This window comes from Desmodus rotundus, chromosome 13 (assembly GCF_022682495.2).
Source record: "Desmodus rotundus isolate HL8 chromosome 13, HLdesRot8A.1, whole genome shotgun sequence".
Taxonomy (NCBI): Eukaryota; Metazoa; Chordata; class Mammalia; order Chiroptera; family Phyllostomidae; genus Desmodus; species Desmodus rotundus.
This window is the reverse complement of record NC_071399.1, coordinates 61,284,971-61,303,684: the sequence shown is the minus strand read 5'-3', so window position 1 is coordinate 61,303,684 and position 18,714 is coordinate 61,284,971. Positions and strand designations below refer to the sequence as shown.

Sequence of the window (18,714 nt, the reverse complement as noted above, 5' to 3'; positions counted from 1 at the left end):
CACAGATTCAGCTAGTGAAGAGGTGTTCTTCTCAACTATTATCAACCAGCCAAACAGACTGAGGATCAGGTAACTATGCTTCTTGAGGGATTACAAAATTCTGTGAACTAAGGAATAAAAGAGGGAAAGTGGGAGAGACAAGGCTGGGTCCTGGAAAGGGGAAGCCTGATCATCTATGATCATGTCCAACACTTACGAATGTTAGATGACTTCTTATTTCCGATATTTATTTAACTTAAAATACATAAATGGCAAAAAGCACTGAACTTATAAAACAAGCTACACAAACAAGGGGGTAGTAGAGGGTCACTGTGTGCACCTTACTCACAGTGTCCTTGCTCCTCAATCAGAACAAGTTAAGGCTACCCTGGTTTTATTTAGATGTAGAAAGAGCAGTAAAGTTACTGCCTCAAGGCATCCCTTTCTCCCTCTCTGGCCAACCCAGATTTCTTCCATGATAATGGAAAGAATCAAACCAACTTCTTCTGTCCCCAGTTGAAACTTAAATACATATTTCCAGTGGGCATTGTTTTAAATGGTAGCTGTGTATTACTGAAGTGACATATTGATACATTAGGTTATAACATGAAAACTGACCTTTTAGAGTTGGCCTGATAACCTAGCCAGCAACTGTAGTATCAAAATATAAAACTAAATAAAAAAAAAACACCCTATACAAGAGCCTTTTAGAACACAACCCCATCACAAAATGAGCAACTGAATAGCCCCAAGTTGACATCAAGTCATTACGTATCACATCAAACACTTTAATTAGTGGTTACTCTCATAAACCAATGTAATCCAAACTTATTTTTCCCCAGAAAATGTATAAAAATGTCAATTAGGATTACATTAGGTTCCAATTTAAAGGTACAATTTTTAAAAAGTTAATGCTAGAAAAAATCTCTAAGTACATGTGATGATCAATTATCTGTAATAAAAGATTTAAAAAATCAGAAAAATGAATGATAGCACTTTGTCCTACTACATTTACAGAGTAAATGATTCCTCATGACACATGCAATTGTAGTCTGACTTTAAAAAAATCCCATTTTCTACCCTGCAGACAGAAGAAAAAAAATTTTTTTCTGAAAACATCAAACAAAGCTCAATGCTCTCATGCCCAAAACCTTTTAATGGCTTTGCACAGTCGTCTGGATAAAATAGAATCAATCTCCTTAGGACAAAATTTTCTTGATCTGGCTCCAGCCTATACCATTCTATCCCTGGCTTCTGTCTCCACCTCTCCCATACCCTCACAGCACAGGGAACTGGTGCTTTGAGGCCTCCAGGCCTGGACACCCACAGCTCCCTCTGCCTCGACAGCCCTTCTCCCCAACACTCCTCATAGCCATCACCTCCTCTACAAAGCCTTCTCCCCAGCTTCCATCTTGGTCGGCTCGTGCTCCCACACAGTACTTTTAGGAAAGAATAACATTTGCTTCTCTGAGAATAATGGTTATCAAGTACGAGAGTAAACTGTAATGTAAGTTGGAGGGGAAGGTAATTTCTGGGGTTAGGATGATTATAGGAACATGTGAACTTGTATAAAATGTAAGAGCCTGTACAAATACCAGAAATATATTTAATTTCTTGAATTCGGGAAGATCACAAGCTATATTCTCTGGGAGAGTTAAGGGTCTAGAATACTGTTACAATGCCCCTATCTTTCTCACGTTCTTGCTGACTCTGTGTCACATCGATAACAGTAACATAAATATAACATATTGTACTCAAACAATATCCACTATTAACAAAGTATTCATAAATTTCTGTCCCCTAAGAAGTAAATTTCTCTAACACAGAGTTTTGAATGTATCATTCTTACCATGTATCTTAATTAACTTTGATACCTTTTTTCAAGCAGAATGCTAATATTAGTTCATTTCATTGGTTTAAGATGCATTCTGTGAGAACTGAAGCATGGTAGGCCCAGAGTTCACAGTGGAATCACTTTCCTCAATTTCACCCTCATTATGACTAAGGAGATACCTCAGGAGTCAAAAACAAATTTAGGGAGACAGAAAGATAAAAGGAAATCAAAAGAGCCCTGATTAGGATAGCATAAACGAAGGTTGGCACAGAAATGTCAGGAAGTCAGAGGAATTGGAGGCAGCAACTGAGATTCTCCTGCTGGCTTTGCAGAAGCGAACAAACAAGTGAACTGCCTGTGGAGTGGGTCCTGCAGCCAGGTCCTGAGGGCCCTTAGCAGCTGAAAGCACTCCTCGGTACAGCATCCACAAGGACCTGAGTGTTGCTGACGACCTGTGAACTTGTAAGAGGACCTCAAGCCTCAGACAAGATCGTAAACCAACTGCAATCTCGATTCCAGTACATGAGACTGAGCAGAAGCCCCAACTGAGGCCTGGATTCCTAACTCACAGGTAATATATTTGCATTGTTTTTAGCCACTGATTTTTGTGATCATTGGTTAAACAACAATGGAAAACCAATACATTATGATTTATAATCAAGAAAATATTGCTCTTACATGTGTTTGCTTATAAATATTGCCCACATCAAATATTTGTTTTCTCAATTACATTACCTTTCCTATGTAATCTAGCAACAAATAAGCTTCTATTTTCATACAATCTGGATACTTTAAATTTCTTATAAATCATTTTATCTCCAAGCTTTAATAGACTCAAAATATATATAAAAGTGAGAAATGAAATTAACAGTATTATTTTCCTAAATTTTTGAAATCATATTTTGAAAACTTACTATTTTAGAAAATATTTACCACGCTCCATGTTAAGAGAAAAGATACATATTTAACATACTCATTTCTCTTTCAGCATTTATGTTAATTGAGAGAATGTATCATATCACAAAGTATACAACATTGAGGGAGCTTATTTACTCATTGTGTGAATATTTTGATATGATATGTAATATGTGGGAAAAAAGAGACAGACCAACTTTACAATCAAAATAAATTATATAAGATTATGTAATTATAACTGTCCCAACATAACGATGTGTTTCCATAGCTAAATCTGCCACCTAGTGAAGTTGGGGAAAAGAGTTTGGCATTATTACCCAGTGTACAGTAAGAGAGCAAAATAAGCTGCCATCTAACATTTCAAATTACAACAACTACAATTTTCTTGTGTGTTTTTATCAAATAGGCAATTATAATTAAAGAAATTTATAGACACCCAGAACAGAGGTTTATACTATTTGTACAATTACAAATGAAGTTTTGTCTTTAAAAAAAAATCTACGTTGAGTTAATTAGCCTACCTTCCACACTCAAAGTCCCCATTTTAGACTCCAAGAAATCAAATAAGGTGCTTGGTGCTGATGGCCTTGTGTTTCCCAGTTCTTCCTCATCTTCAGATCTTATTCGCCCCCTGCCTTTTCCTTTACCTTAAGAAGTAAGACATATATATTGTACATGTAAAAACAGAAGGACAAAATACACTAAATTATAGTTAGCAGACATCTTAAGTAGGATTTTGTATATATTTCTTTTCATATTTTTCTGTATATTCTATATTTATAATAAAAAAATTATTTTTTGTTTTTATAAGTGTATTTTATTGATTATGCTCTAACAGTTGTCCCATTTTTCTCTCCCCTTTACTCCACTCTACCCCTACCTCCAATCAGCATTCCTCTACCTTAGTTCATGTCCATGGGTATATATATAAGTTCTCTGGCTTCTCCATTTCCTATACTATTCATAGCCTCCCCCTGATACTTTGCACCAACCAATTACTCTTCTTATTCCCTGTACCTTTTCTCCCATTCTCCTCCTTCCACCTCCCCACTGATAACCCTCCATGTGATCTCCATTTCTGTGATTATGTAACCTGTTCTAGTTGCTTGCTTAGTTGGTTTTTGTTTTTAGGTTTGGTTGTTGATAGTTGTGACTCCGTTGTCATTTTACTGTTTATAGTTTTGATCTTCTTCTTTTTCTTACATAAGTCCCTTTAACATTTCATATAACAAGGGTTTGGTGACGATGAACTCCTCCTTTAACTTGACCTTATCTGGGAAGCACTTTATCTGTCCTTCCATTCTAAATGTTAGCTTTGCTGGAGAGAGTAATCTTGGATGTAGGTTCTTGGCTTTTGTGAGTTGGAATACTTCTTTCCAGCCCCTTCTTGCCTGCAAGGTTTCTTTCGACAAATCAGATGATAGTCGGATGGGAACTCCTTTTAGGTAACTGTCTCCTTTTCTCTTGATGCTTTTAAGATTATCTCATCTTTAATCTTGGCTACCGTAATTATAATGTGCCTTGGTGTGTGCTTCCTTGGGTCCAACTTCTTTGGGACTCTGTGAGCTTCCTGGACTTCCCGGAAGTCTATTTCCTTTGCTGGATTGGGGAAGTTCTACTTCATTATTTGTTCAGATCAGTTTTCAATTTCTTGCTCTTCCTCTTCTCCTTCTAGCACCCTATGATTCAGATGTTGGAATGTTTTAAGTTGTCCAGAGATTCCTAAACTTCTCATTTTTTTAAATTCTTGTTTTTTCATTATTTTCTAGTTGAATGTTTATTTCTTCCTTCTGGTCCAAACCATTGATATGAGTCCCAGTTTCCTTCCCTTCACTGTTGGTTCTCTGTATATTTTTCTTTATTTCACTTTGCATAGCCTTCACTTCTTCCTCTATTTTGTGACCATACTCAACCATTTCTATGAACATCCTGATTACCAATGTTTTGAACTCTGCATCTGATAGGTTGGCTATCTGTTCATCACTTGGTTCTATTTTTGGAACTTTGATCTTCTCTTTCATTTGGCCAATTTCTTTGTTTCGGCATACCTATTATGTAGAAAGGGGCTGAGCCTTAGGTATTCAGCAGGGCAAGACAACTCAAGTAGCTGAGTTGTGGCACCGTATGTGGGGGAGTGGTCAGAGAGGGAACAATGATGCTTGCTCAGCTCTCAGCTGGCTTTCAGTCACTTCCCTCTCTGCTACCCACAAACAAACTGGGCCCCTCTGATGCCGATTCCTGGGTAGGTGGGTTTGTGTATGCTCCAGGACCCTGTGGGACTCTCCAATGAGCTCTCCTTTGAGGCTGGGAGTTTCTCCCACCACCGATTTTTATAGCCAGAGGTTTTCAGGCTTTTTTCCCCCCAGCTTGGACCTAGGTTGTGCGGTCTGTCTACCTCCCCAGTTTTGCTCCTAGTTTATCTGCATGCAAATGTGGGACCACCAGCCACCGTCTTGCCTGCCTGCTCCTCCAGCTGCTGCCTTGCCATGCATCCTCTCCACCCTGGATGCCTGTCTCCACCCCTCCTACCAGTCTGGATGAATGTTTCTTCTTTAACTCTTTGGTTGTCGGACTTCCATACAGTTCGATTTTCTAGCTGATCTGGTTATTTTTTGTTTTTAAATTTGTTGTTGTCCTTCTGTTGGTTTTGTGAGGAGGCAAAGTGTACCTACCTATGCCTCCATCTTAGCCGGAAGTCAATAAAATTTTTTAATGACTGTATTAATTAGTACTTTTAATCATCTATATGATCTATCTAGAAACTTAATTTTGTTCACATAAATTATCTTCTAAAGAAAAATAATTTTCATTAAATTTTTCTTCATCCACTTATTTTTTTTAAAAAGAATATAGAAGTAGGACTTTAAAAATCACATAATATATTTGACCATGCAATTAAAAATCATATAATACATTCAACTATGCAATTAAAGAATAACACTAAATTGTCATGTTCTTGCAATTTAAAAAGTTTGCAGATTCTTTAGTCATTTATACAAGTGACATAATAGAACTAGTCATTTTATATTTTCTGCATTACATCAACTCTGTTAAATAAGGTATTGTTAGACCTATTTTACATAAAGATGAAAAAAATAACATGCAGAGGAACCTGGGAAAATCTCTGTAGTTGCAGAACTGGAAGCACTTACCACAATGGTAAATATCGTTCTAGGCCTCAGAACAACAAAACCCAGCCTCTGTCAACAACATATATTCCTCCTCCAAATGCAAACACTATCTGGCACATTACTTAATGAGTTATACCTCTCAGAGGTGGACCTGTAACAGGTTTCTGTTTATTGCTGTTAAGAAGTACATTCAGTGCTGCTTCTAAGTTGTTGCCATTATCCATAAGAGCTTGCCTTGATGCTTCCTTACTAAAGCCCATTTCTGTTATGTGCTTCAGAGCCTTCTCATCAACCTGGAAGGAATGAAGAGAAAAGGTATGCCGACAGTCAATAAATAAAGCAAGGTGTAAGGTTTTAACTGCATAATATTTTATGAAACTAAAAATTACATCATATGCTTATGGAAAAATGTCAAATAAATAAAAAATTCACTTGTGTTTTTTTCATACCAACAGCCAAGGGAGAATCAGCATGATGTATAGGGCTGTAGTGCCTTGAGTACCCTCTGACGTTACAAGTACCATTACCAGTGCAAAACAAAAACAATTTATGATATGCTAGAATAAGGCTTTTGAAAATAATACAGTAAAAACAACCTGATTAAAAGTTGTTATGGTTAATACATCTCCATTATGGAAAGGAAATATAATTTATATAGCACCTGTCCTAAATGTAAAGTAATAAAATGAAGCTAACAAAATGATAGCATCATTTTTTCTACTGTTTTTTTCTACTCTCCATTGCTGCACCATTCTGCTATATATTTATTAGCAATATAATCTATCTATGATGCTTTGACAATCTATATACTGACTAAGGAAAATCTACTTTACAAATGCCAGAACCCAAATCTCCTTGACAAATCTAGACCTGAATTCCAGAACTGTTTAAGTAACATAAACATATTCCATGAAGAAATTCCTTTAGTCATGGCTTGCTGTGTAATATATAACTAACTTTACTACATCTAAAAAGTCAGATGGATAGGTTTTAAGATATACATGGCACACATGCTGCAGGCAGTCACTCTGATACCCATGTAGACATTGATAAAAGCACAGTATTTCTTCCCAAACTCTGACTGTATCCTTCTAAACAAAGAATCCTTTTTAAATACAGTGGCTACTATCAATAGATCAGAGTTGACACATAAGAGAGAATATACATCCATGCTCTAGCTATGCTAAAGTAAATGTAAAAAGGACTGGACATTAAAACTATAATTCCTCTTTCTTATTTGAAAACTTACCTGAATGTGAAAAATAAACCTTCCAAAACTTTCTCTCTCCTATCTTCCAAGTAAATACCTAATTAAAAAACTGTCCCATACATAGAACTTAACCAAAAAAAAAAAATCCCCAACCTTGGTACACCTTATTCTAACTTTCTTATTGATCTGATTTTCATTAACCAAATCTCATTCAAGGTGTTAGCAGGGCCACACTCTCTCTGACATCTCTAGAGGAGAACTTCCTTGCTTTTTCCAGCTTTGTTGTTTCTAGCCATCCTTGGCATTCCTCGGCTTATGGATGCATCACTCCAGTAACATGGCCATCCTTTCACCATGGGTCTTCAGGTCATTTTTCCTCTATATGTGGTTTTCCCTCTGTCTAAATTTTCCCTCTTCATAGAGATTGAATTAGGGTTATATTGAATTAGAGTCTACTGTATTGCCTTCTTTTTAACTTGATACCACTGTAAAGACCCTATGTCCAAATAAAGTCACATTTTAAGATACTTGTGGTTAGGACTTCAATGTGTCTTTAGGGAAGGGCACAATTCAACCTATAATATCATCTATTACAAAAAATTATTTTAAGGAGCTATCAACTGACACCCCAATCAAGTCTTGATCAACTACTGAAATAGAGAATTGAAAACCATCCAACTTAAAAAAGAATTTTGCACCTAGTTATTAGAATAACTCATGGTATACTCAAATTTATACCAGTATTTTAAGTTATTCTTTTGATGGTCCTCTTCATTTTTGAATACCAGTTTTCCTGGATATAAAATTCTTGGTTAACAGTTTTTCCTTTCATTAGTTTCAATATATCACCCCATTGCTCTTTTTTGCTTCCATAGTTTCTAATGAGAAATTAGCCATTTATCTTATTAAGCCTTCCTATTCTTAATGAGTTGTTTTCCTTTCGCTGATTTTAACACTTCTCTCTCTGTCTTCAGCTTTCAACAACTTGATTATAATGTGTCTTGCTGTGTCTCTCTTTGACTTTATCCTCCTGGAGTTTGTTAAGTTTCTTGGATTTGCAGATTCATGATATCATCACATTTGGGGCTATTTCTTCAAATACTCTTTCCATCCCTTCCCCTCTCGTCCTATTGGGACTTCCACAGTGTGTACGTTGGTACATTTGACCATACCCTACAAGTCCCTTTGGCTCCATTTTTCTCCATTCTTTTTCTCTTTCTGCATGTTACTCTGGGTCACTTTCATTGCCATATACTAAAATTCATTGGCTCTTTCTTCTGCCTGCTCTAGTCTGATGTTTAACCTGACTAATAATTTCTTTTTAAATTTCAGCTAATGTATTTTTGAGCTCCAGAAATGCTGTTTGGTTTCTTTTTATAATTTCTACCCCTTCGAAAAATAATTATCTCTTCATTGGGATTCCCTACTGGTTCAAATATTGTTCTCATGATTTCTTTTATTTCATTGTCAATGGTCCACTTCAGTCCTCTGAACATATTTAAGATAGTTAAAGTCTCAGTTTAGTAAGTCTAATACCTGGGTTTCTTTAGGAAGAATGTCTCTCAATTTCTTTTTCCTATGACTGAGTCATATTTTCCTGGGTGGTTTTTTTGTGGGGGTTTTTTTGGTGTGCTTTGTAATTTTTTTGAGAACTGGACATTTTGAATGCTACAATGGTGGTAATTTTGGAAATCAGGTTCTCCCTCCTCCTCAGGAACTGATGGTGTTACTTGATAAAGACTGCAGTGCAGTTTTAAGCTTGTTTAGGTACTTTAAAAATTTCCTTTAAAATTTATATTCCTTGTGTTATGTGTTCATCCAAGTCTTTGTTCTCTTATCTCTATGATTGGCATCTTCACCATCAATCACTACTCTGGATACTGAACAGTCTGACTAGGCTCCATGGTGATAAAACAGTTACTTCAGACAGTGGTTGTCAAGTCAATAATTATTTCAATGGATAGGCCAATTCCTAGGAATTTGTATATTGCCATCTTTGTGATATCACTGCCTTCATGTATTTTTAATATTTGCAATTACCCTAAAGTGCAAGTCTCTAGTATTCTATGCCAAACCATTCCCACAGAAGTGTTCCCAATTTACTAATGTTTAAGAGCTTCTTAAGTTAGGGACCATATATTTTTGAGTTTGCTATATTGACTTTATCCTTAAAACCCTGACTTTTTTCCCCCAAGAATGAAATGGCCATATGTACAAGGAAAAGAAAGCTTGGTCCATAGTTATAAACCCATTCTCCTTGGCCAGTGTTTAATTAATTTATGAGGCATGTAACCTATTTTCAGACCATGAGAAACAAATGAAAGTTGCAGGAGATTCCAAAAATATTTTATTATCTGATAAAACAGACCCATTCCCAGGGAATGGACCCCTTTTCTTCCTGACTCTGAAATTTTCAATGGTGATTTAATGTATAGAGAATCCTATAACAATAAATCACAGAGATGCTCACCAGAGTCCCAACATTGATAAATTTATCAACTTTTGTAATCATCTATCTCTGAATTTCTTGTCATATGAGATAATAAACCCCCATTATTCAAGCTAGTCTTATTAATCTATACCCTACAGATAATATCATCCAAAATAACCCCACCTTTAAAACAGAGGAAAATGAATTCTTGTCAGTTCTGTTATATCTAAGGATACTGCAGCATATTAGAAGTATGTTTGGCTCTTCTTATTTATCTTAAAATTCCTGGTATATTTTACAATTGAGTCTGTAATATACATGATCTTATTTCAATATGTTTTTTTCAAAGACAAAACGAAACAGAGCCAAAATTTGAGAAAAGATGTGGGAAGGGCAGATAACTACGTTTTGACACATCAACTTTTAGAATATAATTTCCATTGAGAACCTTCTATGTAATTTGATGGTTTTTATCAATCCATTCCAAATGATGTTATTCAGACATTATAAATTTAAATAAAATGGAAGTTTTAAGTAAATTATTTTTCAAACAATCCAAATTTTCCGTGAATGAATTATAAATCTTAATGAAAGCCTTCTTAGAGCCTATCCATAATACACTGGAGGTCACTGGTGATTTCAAGAAAAAATTAAAAATCATCAAGGCTATTAAAGAAAGAACACATTAACTTTGTGCTGGTTCTTCAGCCTTACCAGTTCTCTGTAGACACCCTCATGTTTCCCCTCCGATTTGGTGGACTTTTCTTTCTGTAAAATTTCCCTATTTCGGTTACCAGCAGCACTCATGTTGAGATTACTTCTAGCACCACCACCACCTCCTCCAAATGTCTTGGTCTTCAGATAAGAGAAAGAGAACAGAGATGTAAATAAACAGCATTTAAAAATAATTCTAAAGGCTAAGCTACAACTAAAAATATCTAACAAAACTGAAGTAGTTAAAAGTTTCTTAATTATATTGTACATGAAAAATTAAATTGTTAGCTAATTTTTTAACAAATATCTACTAGCTATAATCTTTTTTCCCCACAAGTCTAGGCAAAGCAATAAAATGATTACATAACTATAATCTTTAAGTGTACAAGGCAAGTCAGCATAATAAATTTAAGTAGATAATAATATAGAAGAAAATTGAATAATACTAGCACTATGGAGAGTGGGTATGAAAAATAATTCTAGGGTAAAATATTTGACTAATATCATGAGGCTTGGGTTACAAATCCAGCTACATGACAAGGCAGGCTATCATCAGTAAGGCATTAAACCTGTCCAAGAATCAGTTACATTATGTCCACGATCTAGTAATATAATCCTATTATCTTAGAAGGTAAACAAATAATATAAATTTCAACAATAAACTAAAACTTTCATTACTAACTTATGATTCATATTAATTATATATGCTATGCTATGTCTTACCAACCATATATGAAAATTTAAAGTCCATATTTCTTATTTTGCCTAACTTACTTGAATAATTACATGTATAATCAAATTTGAAAATTTTATTTGATTTCTGTCATGTTTTATCAAAGCTATTCTGAAAAGCTACAGCATAAAGAACATTGGTTTGGAAAAATATAAATTCATGATTTAAAAGCATCTCACAGCCCTGGCTGGTGTGGATCAGTGGATTGAGTGCCGGCCTATGAACCAAAAGGTCACTGGTTCGATTATCCAGTCAGGGCACATGCCTCAGTTATGGGCCAGGTCTCCAGCTGGGGCATGCAAGAGGCATCCAATCAATGCTTTTTCTCCCTCTCTTTGTCCTTCCCTTCCCCTCTCTCTTAAAAAAATTAAAATAAAAGCATCTCACGGTTGTTACTTGTATAATATTAAATTAAGCATCACTTACATAATATCTTTATAACCTAACAGATCTAATAAAAGAGGAGGAAGTCAAGACTTGATTTTGTTAAAGAGAATGATCAATATTTTTAATGTGTTTTAAAATGATTACAGTAAGAAAACATCTTAGATATAATTTATATAACATTGGGAAATTATCTTGGATCAGATGATAATATAAAGAAATAAAACCTGAAAAACAGAAAAATGATTTTCAATAAGCATTTACGGACAACATAGTAAATACTCTACTAGGTAGCTGATGCACTACAATGTATGAATTTAATTCAAATCAAAAGTAAAACATAATCTTCAAAAACTACAGATGTATTACTGGATTCATTTAATTTTTGGTTTATGCAATCGCAGCAAAAAAAAGATTTGGGATGTCTTGATAGTCATTACTTGTACAACCATGAAAAAAAATGTGAGTTTATACTAATGTGATACAAAGTTCATTAGGTTGGGAGACAATGGAATATAGTTAAGAACACAGGTGGGACTAATTCCCTGGCTCAGCCATGCTCTGGAGCCCCTGTCCTGAGAGAAGTCATTTAACCTCCTTCTTTCACATGCCTCAGATTTTTCATGCTTAAAACAGAGAGGAGAAAATTCACCTGCTGGGGATATTTTGAGAATCAAATGACATCATTGACATGAGTGATAAATTCAGTAACTGGTACATGGTAAACACTCATAACAGATGACAATAATATTGTTTTGTTTAATATATTCAAACATAGTTACCTGAAAAGTCTGGAGCCTGACCTGTTCCAAATTAAATATATTCCTGGAATTTAAATTCTGTAATTCCAAAAGTATTTTTTCTTTTGGTGCCAGTGAAATAATCTCATCTTCTGGTTACATTTCCTTATTATTTTCTTTCCATTTTATGGATTAAGAAATAGGATAAATAGTATTTTCAGTATTGCTTTTCAGTACTTTAAAGCAGTTGTTACTCGCTAAACATATAAATATCTAGAAACATCACAACTTAAACATTATCCATAAGGCAACTGATGTCCTTTATGAGCCACACCATCTTGTACATATTGTGTGAATTAAACACATGTGAGATCACCATGACCATGAAACTCAAGTGGGCCTTCAATGCTGCCTAGCGATCTTCCTACGTTTCCCTAGCCCATTTACCCTCCCAATCTTCCACACAAGTGTTTTACCTGTTCTCCTTGCTACTCAAGCCTCCAGCATCTCATCTTCTCCCCCATTGTCATGGTTGGCCTTACCTACTCCTTCACGAAATAACTAAAATAATCACTGAAGAACTTGAACAATTTTCACCACACCAACCCACCACTGGTGTCTGTACACTGATATTTTATCTTAATACCAACTCTATAAATGTTAAGAATAATGTGGAGTGAATGAATGACTTCCCCAATTCTACATTAGTTCTCAGGCCATGTTTTACATGATTTTTTCAACAGTCTTTGATAAGTTTAACACTCCTTCCATAATACAATTTCTGCATTGTCTTGTTTTCATCACATCTTACCAGTGATACCTTGGCTAGTTCAACTTCATCCAACCTGTAAGGTTGAAATGCTGTGTTCATTCCTTACCCTTTTCACTTCCTTATCAGCCCTAATTCCTTTGGTGATCTCATTTAACTCATGATTTTAAATGTCAACCATACGACTACAACTCTCAAATCCATATATCCATTCTGAAGTTCCCCCTTCATCTACACTCTTCTGTCTCACTACCTACCAAATATTGCCACAAGGATGTCTGTTAGGTACTTCAATATTAATAGGTTAAAAACAAAATACCAAATATTTCTCGTTCCAACTTGTTCCACCTCAGTCCTCTCTAATTCAAGTAAGCAACTCTACCCTGCTAATTTCTCAAGACAAAGCCCTTGGAGTTATTCATGACATTGCTTCTTCTTTCACGTGCCACATTCAATCTGTCAGAAATCTTGATAACTCTACTTTCAAAATTCCAGATCTGATCACTTTGTACCATCTTCATTCAAACTACCATCATTTTTCTCCACCTGGATTATATCAATAATTTCCTAACTTGTCTGACTCCAATCTTCCTGCTCTACAATCTGTTCTGAACACAACAGCCAGAATTAGACTTTTAAAATGTAGGTAGCTCAGTTAGTTAGAGTGCCATGTCATCCCAATACGCCAAGGTTGTGGGTTCAATCCCTGATCAGGGCATGTACAAGAAACAACCAATAAATGCATAAATAAGTGTAACAAATTGGTTTCTTTCTCCTTCTTTCTCTCTCTCTCACTCTCTCCATTCCTCTGTCTCTCAAATATATATTAAAAAATGTAGGTCAGCTGATGTTACTGCTGAAAATCCTCCAGACGCTCCTCATTTCTCTCTGAATAAAGACCAATGTCTTTAAGATGGCTTACAGGACCCTATATAGGCAGAACCCCATTATCACTTGGCTTCATATTCTACTACTTGTCCCTTTGCTCTTTCTGCTTCCACTAGGCACTTCGCTACCCCTTGAAAATATACTCCTACTTTTCATCCTTTGCAACAGCTTTTTTTCCTCCTTAAAATAAACCTCTCAGATAACCACATAATTAATTTCTTATCTCTTTCAAGTCTTGGCTCAAATCTCATTACAATGAGGCCTAATCAAACTACTACATTTAAAACTAAAATCTACAATTTACTTATTTACTATGTTTACATACTAAATTTACTGTCTTTACTAGTAATGTCTTTACTTAACTACATAAGAATTGCAAAGAATTCTCTATTTTTGAGCATCCTCTTTTAAATTGTACCCCTCCCCACAAATGGCACTCCCAACTTGCTATCCTACTCTACTTTTCCTTTGTTCTCCATCACACTTACCAACTTCTAACCTACATAAATTTATATACTTAATATGTATTAGCCTGTCACCCTTACTATTATAAGCTTGATAAGGGTAGGGCTCATTTGTCTATTTGTTCATTGATTTAACCTAAGCATTTAAAATACTTCCCGTATACAGCAGGTTCTCAAAAAAAAAAATTGCTGAATGAAGGAATAAAGGAAAAAAAAAAAGAATGAAAATCATCACTTAGTCATTTATAGTCGATTTCACCAAATCCATACAAGTGTTTTGATGAAAGATCATAAAACATCCTTTTAGAACGATTACATCGTTATGTGATTTTGATGTTCAGAAAGATTAAACATAAATATGTGTATACGGTTATTAATATATAGAGATATATAAATACAGATATAATCTCCTGCTGTAATACACATGGGTTTAGTCCCAGAATTGTTACTGGGTAAACTCGGGCAACTTCTCAGCCTCCATCAACTCCATCATAGATAAATCAAGAAGTTAAGTGTTCTTCAGAAAACTATGACTTTTTACTTATCAAATACTTATGGGAAAATATAACATGATCAATGATGACTTTAAAAAATGAAACATATTACAGTATGTTGACTATATTCCAGTAAACAGACAGCAGTAACCACATCAGCCAAAATTTTGAGAGAAGAGTTGAAGTATAAATCAAAAGAACTTTCCCAAAGTCATTAAGAATTGGATATATCCCCAATAATCTCTTCTGAAAATCCAAAATTTTAATAGCTTTTTGGGAAAAAGATATATATTTCATGTCAACTGTGTAAAATGTATTAATTTCAGAAATATTAAAAATAATTTTTTAAATGTGCTTTAGAATAGAGAAAATACTAAAGAATAGCAATAGTCATGTTTATTAAAAGCTTTTTAGCAAAGGAATATGATGATCTGTGGCATGTAGTATTCCAAATGTTTTAAAGATTATCAATTTTAATTCTCACCATAACCACATGAAGTAGGTACCGTTATTATCTTTTTTCCACAGATAAAGAAAAACAGGTTACAACATTTAATAACATATCTGAGCTTGTCAGCAGGACATGCTTCCAGGTTGCCTCATTCCAGAGTCTGGGCTCTTGGCATCTACACTAGACTGATGATAGAAGACATGCTGCAGAGAACAACCAAAATGCAAGAAGTCTCCTCCTTCAACGTTGTATTTCAACAGAAAAGCAGGTAGCTAAGATTCATTACTGGTTTCGATAACGAAGATTTATTTCAATCTTACTGGTTAAGAAAAGCCTGTCTAAATTACTAATTCATGAATTAAAATCCCTTATCAAAGCCTAAAAGTCAATAAATAACTAGAGAAAACACCTATTTCAAGTAAGAAAGAATTTAAAGATAATTTAAAAAAACATTTGGATATTAATAGTAAATAATAAGGGGGGTGTGCACATGCATAAATATACATTAATCCCAAGGGAAAAAAATTTTTTACTATATATTAATAGATTTAAGAATGAAAACTGACAGGTGTTAATCCTGACCTACTGATTATCCTCTGATTTTTACTTGCATTCTCAGAAGTTGCCGAGAGGAAAATTATCCTCAAAAAGTATTATCAAGCTCAACCAATGCTAGGAAACCCTCTACTGAAATAAAAAGCATTGGGTTCAGCTGTTACAATGTTAAAAGAAAAGGAAGGGAGAAAAAAAAAACAAAACAACTGTGGTTGCTAGAAAGAGTAACTTAATGGGATTGTCAAGAGGATCTGGAAAAAGAACATTGGACCATAGTGTGTAAGCTTGAGACTCCATATGTACCAGGGGATTTTCTACTGATACCTGGAGAATGTCAAAAGTTTGTTGTATTAGTTACCATATGTGAAAAAACAATAATAATTACAAGTAATCTAAATAGAACATAATGATAAAAGAAAAATTTATTATAATTTAGTTTCTTACTTCTTTGCTCTTTGCAACTTCAGCAATAGCAGCAGTCCTTTGCTTTTCAAATTCATCATTATCATTTGCAGGTTTGACAGGCATTGTAACTTGCAATGTCTTCCTTCGATCAAGTTCTCTGCTATCCATTTGGACATGAGATGCACACTTCTGGTGATAATAAATAAAAATCAGTCACTTCAGTGGTTCCGAAGGAGATTCAAGGTCTACATAATAAAGTGTTACTTCTTAAAAAAAGTTTGTATCATAACAGCTGAGAACCCATAAAAATACAATTCTTTCACATAAATTTAAAAATAAAAGTAGAAGATTGATTAAAGTAACTTTTATATAAGTGTAACTGGTAAATATAATGGAAAGTTTCACAAAAATGTGCCCCCTTAAAACAGGGCCCATATTACAACACACGTGAAAGCAGGTAATCTAAGTTTCATTTTAGGAAAATGACATAAAATAATTTAAATTTCAAATGATCTACACTATTGCACAGGAAAAAGTAAATTGAGATTTTTTTAAGAGCTTGATTTATACATTATGCCTCAATATCCCTATGAGGGTTTAGCAGTAGAGTTAATTTAACATATGAAAGATGTATCTGAAATTATAAACCAAACGCTAAAAACAAACCCTGTCCCTCAATCAGGATGCAAAATTTTTTATTTTTAGTATCATAAAATAAATTGAGAAAGTCATCGTTGTCTAAAAATAAGCCCTGAATTCTATTTCTTCCTTCTACTTGTAGCAGTAAAAATTCCATACAATAAACCTTTTCTCAACTCATTGATAAAAGAAAACATGCTCCCAAACAAATGTTTTATACAAATACAGATTTTGAGCAATATAAATAAATATATCCTATAGATAGCAATACGACAGCCAGCATTATCTGCCTTTAACCCAAATACAGGCTAAGATATGATGAAAAGAATTTTTCAGAACGGACTTCATAAACAAATAATATTATTGATACCATAACTTTTATTATCCTTCCTAAGACAAAAAATTATGAAACACACTTCAAATTTTTTTAAACAATTAAATAATAAGTCTGAGCAATTTATAAAAGAAATATTATCACCAAAATGTCTAAGGGAAAAGCATACTCTTACAAACATACCATTTACCACTTTCAAATAGAAATTACTAGAATATTTACACTCTTTTTATTCTGGGGTTTTCATTACACTAGAAGTGAAGGCATCACCAACACAGATGACACCACAGGGTGCCACGCCTCCTTTTATCTTCACTGTGTCATGTTGCAAAGCACAATAAAAACTGACATATTTTCAAAATTCTTTCAAAATAGACATGATGCTATAATTACTTTTATTTAATTTTACCTAGACTCTACAAAAAGGTTTTTGAAGAGAATACCATCTGATCCTACCCATTTGTCTTCTGATCACCCTTTTCACACGAAATCTTTTTTAAGTTGTTACAGATACATAGGTCTCAGTTTCCTACCTGTTGTGTCACTAACTCATCTTCAGTACTCTCATCTGAGCCAGTAGTCTCAACGAAAAAGAAAGAGCAAACGCAAGGCAGAATACAAATAGCTAAATCTGGTGGCATCGTGGGGCAAACAGCAAGCTGCCGTGTGGATTATTCTCAGACTCTTCAAGGATACAGCAGGGATAGGCTAGAGGAGATTGCTCTGAGTGCAGTCTGCTGCTCAGCACAACCAGGAAGGCACACGACACCAGCCAGCTGAGCAACTACCTCAAGGTTATGTGTTACAGTAACCTTTAGCTTATGTCAGAGGAGGATCAGTGTTGCTGTGTTTGAAAAAGAAAATCCATCTGAAAACAAAATTATGTCCCTGACTAACATGAGTATTTGGATCAAGGAAGACAAACAGAACCTTGGAAGGGGCACCTGGGACAGCAGGCTCTCCGAAAGTGCAAGGGTGCCCCTTCCCTGCCCTTGTGTTCTCACATCTTGTCTCCCTCTGATGGCACTTTCATTTTCTCTTTCCCTCTTTTATTTTTAATAAACAAAATGAGAAATTATAGCATATTTTATCTTCTTTTGCATTTCTCTCAAGAAAAATTCCCCATCTTTTTTTTTACCAAAAAAGATATTTTTGATCTTTTTTGGTTAAAAAAGATGTTTTTTATTTTTTTTTACCAATAAAATATATTTTATTGACATAAGATACTAGCATCTTATCTTAATTAGTTATTAGTTGCTCTTCAGGTGTGCCTCTTAATTTCTTCAATCTTTGGGTTAACAGCTCTGGAGAAAAGCAACTGCACCAATAATTTAATTGCAGTAAAGAAAAAACCAGTTATTAAGTTCCTTTACTGAGTATATTTCCATATAACTCTCTGACCTCTGAATGAATAGTTTGGCACAAAACTAAAAACAGCTTGATACAAATGAAAAATACCTTTTGTTGATTAAATTACATGTGCCAATATGAAAGTCGTTACCTGTCCAAAAGGCACAAAAGGAGGTGGTCCACCTTCAGTTCCAATATTGCTTCTATTATGTTTTGACAAGCTCTGTGAAGAAAGTGAGTCATAAAACAGAAAATATGCATTAAAAAAAATTACATTTACAATGCACCAGGAAT

General features: G+C 34.5%; 1 protein-coding gene across 5 annotated transcripts in view; it reads right to left on the bottom strand.

Moving 5' to 3' along the window:
• The window catches only part of TDRD3 (tudor domain containing 3), a 158,954-nt gene that overhangs the window by 56,446 nt on the left and 83,794 nt on the right, over positions 1–18,714 (bottom strand). For all 5 annotated transcript variants that reach the window (XM_053916421.1, XM_053916416.2, XM_053916418.1 and 2 more), the window contains exons 6-10: positions 18,572–18,643; positions 16,137–16,286; positions 10,215–10,355; positions 5,996–6,152; positions 3,250–3,375 (exon numbers count right to left, since the gene is read on the bottom strand). In XM_053916421.1, the coding sequence (XP_053772396.1) occupies positions 3,250–3,375; positions 5,996–6,152; positions 10,215–10,355; positions 16,137–16,286; positions 18,572–18,643 (646 nt within the window). The remainder of the gene's footprint in view (positions 1–3,249; positions 3,376–5,995; positions 6,153–10,214; positions 10,356–16,136; positions 16,287–18,571; positions 18,644–18,714) is intronic.